This window comes from Atractosteus spatula, chromosome 13 (assembly GCF_055471065.1).
Source record: "Atractosteus spatula isolate fAtrSpa1 chromosome 13, fAtrSpa1.hap1, whole genome shotgun sequence".
Classification (NCBI taxonomy): Eukaryota; Metazoa; Chordata; class Actinopteri; order Semionotiformes; family Lepisosteidae; genus Atractosteus; species Atractosteus spatula.
In genome coordinates, this window is record NC_142718.1 from 35,896,107 (window position 1) to 35,909,308 (window position 13,202).

The 13,202-nt window shown below is 41.6% G+C and overlaps 1 protein-coding gene across 2 annotated transcripts in view; it reads right to left on the reverse strand.

Moving 5' to 3' along the window:
* Nucleotides 1-13,202, reverse strand: part of abca12 (ATP binding cassette subfamily A member 12) — an 89,459-nt gene that overhangs the window by 56,109 nt on the left and 20,148 nt on the right. For both annotated transcript variants that reach the window (XM_088930585.1, XM_088930584.1), the window contains exons 9-19: nucleotides 11,205-11,323; nucleotides 9,803-9,891; nucleotides 9,028-9,186; nucleotides 8,471-8,676; nucleotides 7,789-7,919; nucleotides 7,062-7,192; nucleotides 6,522-6,692; nucleotides 5,344-5,558; nucleotides 4,909-5,039; nucleotides 3,860-3,980; nucleotides 950-3,733 (exon numbers count right to left, since the gene is read on the reverse strand). In XM_088930585.1, coding sequence (XP_088786711.1) covers nucleotides 950-3,733; nucleotides 3,860-3,980; nucleotides 4,909-5,039; nucleotides 5,344-5,558; nucleotides 6,522-6,692; nucleotides 7,062-7,192; nucleotides 7,789-7,919; nucleotides 8,471-8,676; nucleotides 9,028-9,186; nucleotides 9,803-9,891; nucleotides 11,205-11,323 — 4,257 coding nt within the window. The remainder of the gene's footprint in view (nucleotides 1-949; nucleotides 3,734-3,859; nucleotides 3,981-4,908; nucleotides 5,040-5,343; nucleotides 5,559-6,521; nucleotides 6,693-7,061; nucleotides 7,193-7,788; nucleotides 7,920-8,470; nucleotides 8,677-9,027; nucleotides 9,187-9,802; nucleotides 9,892-11,204; nucleotides 11,324-13,202) is intronic.

The following is a 13,202-nucleotide window of genomic DNA, read 5'->3' on the forward strand; positions in this document are numbered from 1 at the left end:
TCATCGTAAATAATGGAGACTAGCAGTTCCTGGCAATCAGACTAATGTACTGATTGCAACAACAACTGTGATTGTTTGTTTCAGGGAAATATAACTGGTACCTCCATTCATCTGTGCTTGTTTTGTAGCTGCAGATCATATTTAATTGCAATCTTAAAGACTGATAACTTACAGCTCATTGCACAGTGACAAACAGTAAAGGAAAAAGTCCCCCTTAAAAAATCCTTCCATACATTTTCCTCAATGGCCCAGTCCAATCAAGGATCACAGTAAGCCAGAGCCTAACCTGGCTGGCAATGGGCACAAGGCAGGAAAACCTGGATTACTGATCAGGGTGTATTTCAAACATACAGAAATACGGGAGTCACAGTCTAGATACACTAGATAACCTAGACAGCATGTCACTGGACTGTAATGGTGCCTGAATGTGGAGTTGATTCCAAGACCCAAGACTTCTAAGGAAACTGTGATTATCACCACACTATCAATGCACAACAATGAAAAAGCATCCTATTAAGTCCCACCTTAATTTCCATTTGGGATCAATAAAGTCTTATCTTATCTATCTAACTCTCTATCTAATAAAATATAGTGTTAAATTCTCTGAGAGTGAAAGATAATGGGAGTCCCATCACCAGTGAGACAAACGCAAGTTTGAATGAAAAGGCGGGGAATGGCATCTTGCAGTTGACTAGGTTTGAGCAGGTGTCTTATGCTCCTCTTTCATGTCAGACAGGTTAGGTAATGTTCATAGGGATGAATATTCTAAACCCCCTCCACAACAGAAATTATATTGCTTCTCACTTAATAGGGCCGATGCTAAGCCATATGTTTCAAAAGTTATAATCTTTTATACTGTATTTTTCCTCATTCATCCAAACAATTCCACATTGTTGTTCACAATAAAGGCTTATTTACAAAAAATAAAGTCCAACAAAGTGTTACTTACATCTGATTCCACACATCGGAGGGATCAGCCTGAGAAATGGTCTCCAGGTATATCCTGACAGCTTGAGTCATGTGCAGCAGGACAGATGAGACTGGCTGTGGGGCCAGAGCTCTGACCAGGTTCTCCACTCTCCCAATGACTTCAATGCTGAGGTTGCGCGCCTGGTCAATGTCCAGCTCTGAGGACGGGGAGGCCAGAAGCATAGAGCCCTGCAGCACATCCATCACATCCCTGACAACAGACTCAGGCATGGGGCCTGTGAAGACACTGGAGATGTTCACAAGGACATTGCCTAGGTCCAATACGGCTCTTGAAATGTCTGTGCTGTTAAACTTCCCTGCACTTCCTGTCTCCAATGTCAGGTTTTTCATCATCTGTGAAACCTCAAGAATAATATTTAGATGGGCTCTTTGTTCAGCAGAGAGAAGAGGCTCCACTGCTCGGACTGTGTTCTCCAGGTTTGTCAGCTGGGACAGAAGACTGAAAGATGTCTCGTTCTTGAACAAGAGGTGAGAGATTGCTGAGGTGAAGGGGCTGTTTTCTAGCCACAAGTCAGTAACATTAGAAAAGCTCCTGATAATCTTAACAAAGTCAGCAACCTTATCTACCAATGTAGAATTAAGCATCTCTTGTCCCGTGTACTGTGCTATGTTTCCTAGGAAATCCAGGTTGGAGTCAATCTGATCTGTTAATAACTGCAGCTGTGGTAAGACAGCTTCTACAACAACCTTTATGACCGATCTCAGGTCTGATTCATCAAGAGGAAGCTGGATGGGCTCAACTAAGCCTTTTGTCTTATTAAAAGCAGAAATAATACTGGATGTGAACTGAATATTGGAAAAAGATTCAGATAAGGTCAGTTCTGTCAATTTGAAAAATGGATACAGGCTCCCAGAGATGTTCGTACTGAGAGTTATATCCTCCACTTTTTTAAGATACCATTCAATTATTTCTAGGTATAGTGTGACATTTTTCATGCTCAGATTGCTTTGGTTTGTGCTGTTTATCTTATAGTAAGGATAGGTTCCATTCATGAACAGTTGATTTAACTCATCCAGTAATTGAATTCCAGAATCAAATTCTCCTGGAGATACTATGCTCAGCATCTGTAAGTTGATTTTTATTGACTTCAATGTATTGACAATTGATTGAGAAGCAGCCCTGATCCAGTTCACTTCAAGTCCTTCCTGTAACAACAGTGAGGTAAAATTAGAAATAGCTTCTATCTTTTTTGCCAAGACACCTTCCTTGTCAAGTTCTTTTATCCAAATCTCCAGAATGTATCTGACAGCCTCAATTCTTTCTTTGATTTTGTTTGGCATGAGTACTGCTTGAAGGAATTCCATCACCTTGTAAGTAAGCTTCAAAGTGCAGTGCAGTGAGCTGTTAGAGGTTAGATTATAACACTCTTGCATGCTGACAATACTGCTTAGTTTTGATACCAGCTCAGATACATTAGAAGCTCCAAGCAGATGAACAATGTTGTTGAGTTCGGTTATGTTGACGTTTGATGACTCCAGTGCCTGCTGTAGAGATGTCAAGCTGAAAATAGATGTGGTTGCAATCTGTTTAAGAAAGGTGAGTGTCTGGATTATTGTCCTTTGTGCGGATGAAATGTTAGCAGATTTGTCCCAAGGAAGAAGCATGGAAATCAGATCTGCAGTGAAGATGGGGGACAGGTTTCCCTGTTGATCAAAGCTGAAGAAAGAGTTATTGACATGGATGGCTTGTCTGAGCAGAATGGACAGGCTTCCATTGTTAACTTCCTCTAAAGCTTTTGCTACCTCAGCCAGGATGTGCGATGTTTCATTAAGAAGAACTGAGCAGTTCAGCTGGCTCTCTGTGCATGAGGTCACTACCTTGATCAGCTGCTCATACTGCTCCTTAACTGTCCCAGGCAGAAGTTCTGTAAAATGCTGCAAGATGGTCTTCAAGCTGTCAGAATTGCTGAAGTTCTGTAGAGACTCTGCGTAGAGGAGAGGGAGAATGTGCTGGGCCAGCTTCTTGAGATCAGAGCTGTGCAGTACAGAGACATTACTTTCAATCTGCACATCAGGGCTTAGGATCAGGATCCCACTGTTCATGTACAGAGCTGAGGTGAGAAGGTTTTGCAGCTGTCTGAGGTATCCTTCTACAAGTACCTGGAGGTCATACGGAGCTTCAACCACTTGTTTGACCACATGGAAGATGTTCAAAAGAAACTCACCAGTACTGGATGTATTCAGGTTTGTCTGGGTGAAGGGCTGAAGAAGGTGGTGCAAGGAGGCAAGGTCAGTTAGATTCAGGATGTAGGAGTACCGAAGCAGTATTTTTCCCATGCCAAATGACAGCGAATGTAATAGACTGTCCTCTCTTGACAGCCATTTCTCAATCAATGCATCAAGCTCTTTCACGGACTGCATGCTATCATTCAATAATTCAACCATCAAACCTGAGAGCAGATGTTGGTTATTTTCTGCTGCTTGTAAAATGCTGCTGATGATGGTGGAAATATTGGAATGCCCCTCCAGCCAGATAGCCTCCAAAGGTTTAAGACTGAATGTCTCTAGGAGGTTATGTATGAGAGCCAGCGACAGGCTGCTGTTAATCTGGTCATGTGATGTGATGTTTGCCAGAACCTGATTATACATTTCCAACAGACGAAGAACTCTTCCTAAGAGGTTTTTATAGACTTCACTTGTTGTGTTTTGGCCCACTGACTGTTGTCTTAAATACTCCTTCAACAGATCCGTAGCATAGTTCTGGAAGCTTCTCTGCAGAAAGACTGCAGATCCTTCAAGCAACCTGGAAGAATAACAACATCCATAATAGAAGTAATATTTGTAGTAGTGGTATCAGCAACTGACCAACCATCATTAGCAATATTAAAAAATATTTTGATTTTAACTTTTTTTAAAAATCAGTTTTTACCTGAAGAGCGATGATGAATTTTTGAGAATTTCTTCAGATAGTGACAGAACTTTCGGAACAAACTGTTTCCAGCTGAAGTCCACGTTACAGGTGAGAGACAAGTTTGCATTCTTGAAAGTGCCTATAGTTAAAAGGTTAAAACAGTTTTAGACATGACTTGTGGATCTCAAGATTAGAAACCTAATCTGAATATTTTTGGAAACTGATGAGAATTTGTTCTCACATTATTATTGTTGTTCTCCTTTATAATATTAGGCAGAAAATGCAAAATTATGTCCTTATTTCTTACTCTTTCTGCTCATATTCAGTTACATTAGCCTCACATTGGTGACTACACCCTCTTTCCTCTCCTGCTTTGCTTTCTTATTTTGAAATGATTCATATATTCTCTACAGATTTCACTTGCAAGCTAAATGATAAGCTGCCCCCCTCCTATGAAACAAATATTGTATATAAATGTTTTAGCAAATGCTAGAATTGTACAATGCACCAGTAAGGCTCCGTTTAGAATATCATGTACAATCATGGTTACCACATTATAGAAAATATATATGTACCCTGAAATTAAAGGCACTATATAAAAATAAATTGAATTGAATTGAATTAGCCCAGAGAGGAATGACCAGATACTACACAAGGCCAAAGGGAAAGTCCTACACTGACAGAATGAAGGAATTAAACAGGGAAATCAGGAGGTCAAAGACGTTGGGGCATTGTCTTCAACAAAGTGTCTGGGTAGTTTGTTCCTCACTCCCACAACTCTTCATGTAAGAACCTGCCTCCCATTCTCCACTGTAACGCACTTCCACTGGGTTTCCACTCGTGTGGCCTGGTTCGTGTTGCACTGGAGATTCTACCCAGCTGATCGAACTGCATGACCCAGTAAGTGTACTCATGGAGAATGGGAGGCAGTTTCTTACATGAAGGACGACTGAGGGCCTGGCTGCAGCAAAAAAACATGAATCAGTCTCCCAGCGCTGCCGAGCTCAGTAACTGTGTTCAGAATAACTAGCGGTGTTGGTCTAAAGCCTCGACTTTCCCTCGCTTACAGTTGGGTGCTCCTGTGCCATTGGGCTGGTATGCCATGATCCAGGAGGCAGCCTGGAAGTACGGCAGCACTGTGGGCCACACGGGGGTCTGCTCCAGCTCTGTGCCCATTTCCGCCACCATCTGTAGACTCCTGGAGTGGGAGACAACCCAAACAACAGCGCTCAGCTTCTTTATCCCATCGGACATTTATCTACAGAGTGATTGTTCTCAGACAAATTTGACCTAGTTTTGCAATCCAATCATTTCTCTAAACACCGTGTTTCCAAAGGTTTATATATGCTATACATGGAGATAGTGTTTCAGAGACTCGAGTGTGCTTTTTCTTTTTTCGCTCCCTTTCCTCAACTTTGCAATATTGCACATTTCCAGTCCCGTTGGGTTTAGTGTACATGTCTGTTATGAGAAAGACCAGTTGTGGGTTCTGCGAGACTGACCTGTTCGTGATGATGCCTGCCCAGCCCACAGAGCTGTTGGAGAAGGTCAAGTTCCAGCCTGCCCAGTAGTCTGCGCCCAAGGTCAGGGACACTCTCTCAACGACCTCAGCGTAGTGCAGATAGGAACGTTTCAGGGACTGCCACTCGGAAAGCAGCTGGGAAGCGGTCACCTCAAATGATTGACTTTCATTGATCACAGACAGGAGCAGATAGACCTTCAGGACAAGAGGGAAAGCTCTGAATTAGAACCTTATACAAGCACAATCAGGAAGATTATTTTCTCTCCACTCACATTCAATTCAATTGTTAAATTTACTAGCATTACTATTAATTATTAATAATTTTATTGATTGATATGACTACATATAGCATCAAAGGTTAATGAGGCTGCCCAATTGTCTATGACATGCTATGTTAATGCTTCTAAACTTTGTTTTACCCAAAGCATGGCTAACCTGTAAACAAATGGACTTGTATAAGAAAGCTTATTCCTCATGGCATCAGGCCTGCAGCTGGTGAAGCTAATTGGTGTGTGGATAAGGTCTTTGCCTAATGGAAGGCATCAATGCACATTATGTGGTTGAGATCATCAACCTTGGTCTTCGTCTGTGGAGTGCATTCCTTCCTATCTAATTTGGCTGGTGCTTTTATCCAAAGCACCTTAACTGCAGCCCTTTACACAGGTGGGTATTCCACTGGACCAACTGGGGTGAAGTTATCCTGCTCAAGAGTACAACAGCAGGGTCTTACCTGAACCCATAACCTCTGAGGTCTAAGTTCAGATCCCTGAACACTGCTCCACACTGCATCCTCTAGCTGTGACTTTCCTACTCCAGATTGTATTAAGGATTGCCCAGAAGTGGTTTTAGAAGGATGCATTTGAAGGAAATGCAGGATGGCCAAAAGAGAGTTTCAGAGCTTTGCCAAACTACTTGTTTAGAAGAAATCTGAAAAAAATATTCTAAAACCACCAAACTCATCCTCAGACCCAGTCTGACTGCCATATACTGCAGCTCAATTGCTATGTAAAATATAGAAGGAATACAGTACTGCCAACTCTAAACGCACAAGTCAGCTACAAGTGCAAGGTTCTTGCCATGTGTACAACTCCATCAGCACCAAGTGCACTGGAAGTACATTTCAATGGTAGATTTCCCTTTGCAAAGACCCCATCTTACCCTGTCAATGAGAGGCTCCACTTGCAGCTGGAGAGAGCTGAGCAGCTGAGACCCATTCAGAGAGCAAAGCAAGGTGGCCCAGTCCTGCTGCCCCAAGGGGTGCTGGGTAAAGTACCAAGACCAGGAGGTCACAAAGTCGTGGCAGGCCCACTGCTCCCCTGACAGTATTACCTATTGGAACACGGATGCCTTGAAACAACAGTTCAAAGAAGACTCTGCTACAGAATTCTTCCCAGAAGTCAGTGAAAGGGAGATAAATACATGATGCTTAACGAGTCTCTTATAAAACAGACAATATATTGAAACGCAACAAAAACAAGGCATAGTATAAAGTCAAGTTTTCAACCTCAGTTTATATCTCTAGGCTCTTACTCTGGATCAAAGTGTGGCTATCACCTTCACAAACTTGAAACTTGACCCTAACTTGCCCTTAAGGAGTATCCTGAGACATTTCAAGGTGTAGCAAATGTTTGAGCATATCTGTATGAAGAGAAAAGTGAGGCAGATGTGGTTAAAAAAAGAATTAATAATCAAACCCACCTTCAAAATGCTTTCGGTGGTTGAGTTTAGAATGGTCCCAACCCAGACATCAGAAAATGACTGATTACTCATCAAGGAGTGAATCATTTTTTGAAGTTCAATGAGCACTGTCTCCGTGCGACCTAATATGTCTGTTAATCGAGAGGGATTGAAAATGATACTCAGTTCAGAATAGCAGAAGAATTTCAGTTGCGGCATTTTTAAATATTCTGAAAACATTATATAGTTATCTTATGCCAGTATTTAAAAATATTATACATATAGCAACCCTCACACCACACTCAAATAAACATATTTATATGTATTAAAATCAGATACACTGGCAAGGAATATACTTCCTATGTGACATCTAGGCATTTTAATTAGAGCTCAAGAGACACGATAGAGGCAGTATAATTTAGGTGAATTCTCTAGGTTTTCAGCTTCATAGATACAGCTATTAGATTGTGAAAATTCTTTTTCTAGGGAGATCTAACATTTCTCTTTTTTTTAGGATTTAGGCACAAAAGTTTACTTTTGGAAGACTTATCCAGTTTGTGAAAGACTGAAATGCCAACAAGCAGCTGTGGTCTGTTGTAACTAACATGGCCGTTCGTGTGTTATTTAGTTCCAAGTTATCGAACTTGTGCTGAACATATCATGTACTGCCATCTCTGTGGCTTTAACCCTGAACACAAGTCAGCTGCTGTGTGACCCTCCCCACACGGACAGCTGTGAGCTCACACACCTGCCTGGGTGTCCAGTAGCTGAGTGGACAGCTGCAGAGTAGCCAGGCTGCCCATGAGGGCTCGGTGCACTGAAGGCCAGCCAGGCAGCTCTTTCGCAGTGTCCAGCACTGCAGAGCCCAGGTCCACAAACCTGCAGGAAGGAAAACAGTGTGAACTTTTAGCATCGTTTGCTGTTTCCTTATTTTTGATCTGCTTTAACAGTCTCTTGATCCACCTGTCTTCCTTATATGAGCACTTGGGGTTTAGTCTATGCTGTATTTTAACAATGCTATTTGCAGACTTGTTCAGAACACAAACAATTTTTGACTCTTCAGGAGAAAACTTCAGTAGAAGACAAGAACTTGCAATTTGTCAAGTACAATTTTTAACACATCGCTTGTGCAACTGGAAGCAGTCTCATCACGTACTATTGCCCAAGTCAGCTTTAATGTTTTGTACAATTAATCCTAAATAAATAAAAATACTGGAAAAGCCACCGCACTACATTATTTAGATATACTTATAAAATATCAATTTGTAATTAATGTTTTATTATCATTGTTTTATCAAGGATTAATGCTTTCTGCTTTAACAAAAATCTTGAAGTATACACTGTAATACATACACATCTATAAACTTTCATCTGTGTAAAAAAAGGCATAATCTAGTGAAGATGAACAGAAAGAGTCAGTCTGCACTTACAGATTTTCCCCAGTCGTCTGGTTAAGGGAGAGCAGTATGCTGTCATTGACAGCAGTGATCCAGCTGTTCAGCAGCTGGCCCGCTGTGGAGAGGTTGCCCACGACCTCCTGGTTGTCTGGCAGGTATGCTCTCAGAAGGTTGCCTGCGGTCTGAAAGGTGAAGTCCACATCCGACCTGGAGGCAGCCCGAGTCCATGCCAGAAACACCTGCACAGGAAAGTACAGAGTACAGAGTACAGGTTTAATTTACCCCTTCTTTTCTCCAACTGGTGGCTTCTTACTGCTGTTCGGGCATCATTTACAGTGTCTATGTGGGCTAGGAGTCCTCTAAACATTTATTAGCAGACTACCACAGTGGACAGGAAACACTGATTGTAACTAATCTGGTTTTACAATTCAGTGCCCTTGATTGGACATTTCAATCATACGTGGTACATTGTTAATGCATTGCTAACTATCTGTATATACACAGCAGTCAAATCAATAGACTCTTGCTTTTGTTTGACTTTTAAATCAACGGCTCCCACACATGTTGCTCCAGCTCAGCGCTAACTCTACCTGCTCGGCCACCTTCCTCTGTGCGATCCGGCTGAACACTGCCTGCGTTCCCCCACTGGCACACAGACTGTCGAACTGCCCCGCCATGGGAGATCCCAGCCCATTCACCGTCTCGCAGATGTAGGAATTAAATGAGCTGTTGTCAGCTAACACAAGCGCCTTCAAATGGAAGGAGAAGAGAAGTTGCATATGTGCTCTCATACTGTGTGAGAACGTGGTCTATAGGTAACACAACCTCCTCATTCAGTTATTCTCGTTCTTGTCAAATCAAACTACATCGAACAGATACAGGTGTGGTTAATCTGTAGGGATGTCAGGGCAACAAAGTGCTCTTATTAGGAGTCAGAAACCATCGGATGCCTTGATTTTTCAAGCACCTTGATGGTCAAAGGGATATCTTGTTTTCAGCAATTTACTTTTCTTACAGAATTTTATTGAACTTTGTTTACAATACTATTCATATTTTTCAAATTTCATGGAAATGAAAGGCCTGATGTACAGTACAAAAGATCCATTGATGGAACGACTGAGAAGTTGATTGGCCGGAATGGACAAAAGATCAACTACAGAATAAAGCTTGATGGCCACTTTTCTGTCTGAAAAGATGCCTCATGTGACAACACTCAAGGTCAACAGGAAGGCAACAGCTATAAAGCAATCACTACATGAAAACAGTGAAGATAGACATCTTTTCAATATGTGTAAATCAAATATGTGCAACATAACCATCAACATTATCATGTTCGAAAGAATTGGCATTAGCAATGAGACCTACCTTGTCTAACGGAACCCTAACATTTTCTATCAGGGTTTCCTCAGAGCCAGATGATCTAGTGACAACGTCTTTTAGAGAAATTGAATCACCTGCAAATACACACAGACACATAGTGGAACACTGCTTTTAGTTATGCAAATTACAGAGCATAAGTTAGAACGCTGCTGTAAACCATATTTATTTAGGGACAGGGGCCATGTGATGAGTTAGTATGTGTTACAGGTTCTATCTATCTGTTCAGCCATCCACCCATCTAATTTTAACCATGCATTTTTATTATTAATTATGGGAATTGATATTAATTAGCTTTTGAAACTTCACAACACTGCAAAGGTGGAACTCTGTATAGAGACTTCTAATGTGTTTTTTTTTGTGTATATAAAGTAAGTAGCCACTATGCAGATTTTTTAGACAGTACAGTCTAATGAAACAGCAAGAACTAATGAATTAACCAATTAATTAGTTAAAAACACCATATGCATGAAATGTGCCCTCTGTTAAGATACCTATTATTTTTCACATGCATGCACAGAGATTGTTAAAGTAAATGAGATCATGTATTAAGCAGCAGCGGTCAGGGTGCAGGTTTGTAATAGGAAGGTCGTGGGTTCAAATCCCAGGTGAGACACTGCCTGAGCAAGATACCTCATCCGAATAGCTCCAGTGCAATACCCATACCCAGCAATGTACAGTAGAAAACAATGTAAGGGCAGGCAGTGTGGAGCAGCGGCCTAGGGCTTAGGAACTGGGGGTCACTGGTTCAAATCCTGGGAAGCAGCAGCTGTAGTACCCTTCGGCAAGGTACTGCACTGAGATTGCTTCAGTAAAATGTCCACCGGCTACAAATACAGTACAAGCCACTTTGGATATCAGCCAAATTAACAGTAATAATACACTGTGGAAAGCAGAGGCAGTTTTAAAATTAATGAGGCTGAATCATATCCCTGGGCTATAATAAGAAGGGCAATTCTAGACTTGAGAAACATACAGGTACTGAATATTAATCCAGCTGCAACTGACTGGCAGGAGAAGGGCATGGTTATTGAGGACCACAGCTCTGGTCCCTCCAATGTTTCTCAGCTATTTAAGCAAGCAGGTTGTATTTTCTTACAGCTTCTGAATGTGCTGCCATCACACCGCATGGTCTAGGTGAACACTGTTCACTCATCTGCTTTCTTAATGTGGGTGGGAAGAAAACAGATTCGCTATCCCTGACCCGGGCAGAAAAGGACATGAAGAGATGAAGAGGTTCCAGTAGAAGTGTGATATTAGAAGACAGTAGGGTTAAAACAGGGAGTAAAGAGGAATGAGTCCATCACAAAGTGCAAATCCCGATAAAGCACTCCCATTGCCTCTCAGCTGTCACAGTGTGGCACAGTGAGAGATGCTATGATAGGGCTACCTTTGCCGGGCCAGTTGAGAACATACTGCAGAATGGATATGGTCTGTTCCAGCGTGTGATTTGCATAGGACAAAACAGGATTTGCCTGAGGAAAATCCTTTTGTATGCCATCCAACACTCTGAAACAAAAGAGAAAAAGGAGTTTTATTCAGTTTCACATGTTCAAGCAAATCAGAATTAGAATCCCCTTTATTCACCAAATACAATATGCAAGGAATTTTCCATTGGTAACCTCGGTGCTGCAAATACATAAACAAAACAACAGAGATCATTAGGACAGTGTACACATAACTAGGAATACTGGTTAGGAGAAAAGACAGCCCTATGAAAGAGGCTGTTCAAATACCAGGTGGTTCTGGTTTTAATCGAGTGGTTGTGTCTTCCTGATGAAGTTTATGAAACAGGTGGTAACCTGGGTGGGAGGGGTTATCAGCAACCTTTCCTGCCCGGTTCTTTGCTCTGGAATTGTACAAATTATCAGTGGAGGGCAGATGACATCCAATGACCCTCTCCGCAGAGCGGAAAACACTCTGCAGTTTGCCTTTGGAGTGGGCAGACCAAACAGTTACAGAAGCAGTCAGAATGCTCTCAGAATGCTGTAAAACTGTATCAGTATACATGGAGAGACACCAAAGTTTTTCAGTTGGCACAAAAAGTATGATCCCTGCTGTGCTTTCTTTATGATACTGGATAATGGTGATATTCATGTCCCATTTAAGGGTGTTAGAGATATTAATTCCCAAAAACCTAATGGGCTCCACCACACTCACAGCCACATCATGGATTACCAGACACAGAGGTTTTGGAGAAAGTTTCTAGGAAATCAACCTGGCTGTTAAGCTCCAGGTGGTTGTTAGCGCACCATGATATGAACGGCTCACCTCCCTCCTGTGCATGATCTCATGATCACTAGTGATGAGATCTACAAGGGTGATGTAAGGATGCTTAATTAGTTTGCTGGAAGAGTCACTGGAGGTGCAGTCGTTGGTGTACACACAAAAGCACACATCCAGTATTCACAAACAGACAGTTTGACAAATTAGGGCCTAGATACTCCCGTTGCTTACTCTCTGTGAGAAAATTTGAAAATCCCCTGGCTGATGGGAAGTGGAATATTCACCAATAATTTATTGTAAAGGAGTTCTGGGATGATAGTGTTAAATGCAGAACTGAAGTCCACAAAAGGAATTCTTGCATGTGTGCCTGAGGATTCTGTAGTGTAACAATGGCCCATGTTAAACTGCAGAGGATCAAGATGAGAATCTGCAATAGTTTTGAGATAAAGAAGTATCATACTTTCTAAAGTCTTCATTATCACAGAAGTAAGACCAACTGGTATATAGTCATTAAGACAAGCCATTTTGTCCTTTTCTGGTAGGAGGAACAACAATGGAAGAATTAAAGCAGGCGGGGGATCTTACACTGATTCAAAGACTGATTAAATAATGCTTAGTTGTAGTTGTAGTAGGGGCCCCAGCATTACAGAATTAGATTACATTAATTCTAGGATTGCCACACAGACACACCTACATACTTATCCACACAGAAATCTCATCATGTGCACATACACGTCCTCCTACACAGCAATTCTTACATTGTTTAAATGGGCATGCAATCACACACAGAAACCAGTTCATAGATTCTGCTCCATCCAGTTTAACTGCGATATGTGCAAAACAGTACAGTGCTTAGAGAACAATACTTGCAACATCACACATTTTACACATTTACTTCCTTAATGTGTACAGAGCTTAAAAGGGTCAAAGTCCTGCTTTTCTCTTTTTCTCTTCTTGTCTTGTCTTGTCTTGTCTTTCTATCTTATCAGTGACATTATTTTGTGTGGGGAGCTAGCACAGACAGACAGGTACGAGACTGGAGCTGTCACAACCAGAAAATTCGGACTGTCACACGGGTAGAAAACCATTATGCCTTGCACCAAACTGTCTTGCACTGTCCATTAAGGAAGTGCTGATCTTAATAAATGTGTCTCTTGGTACA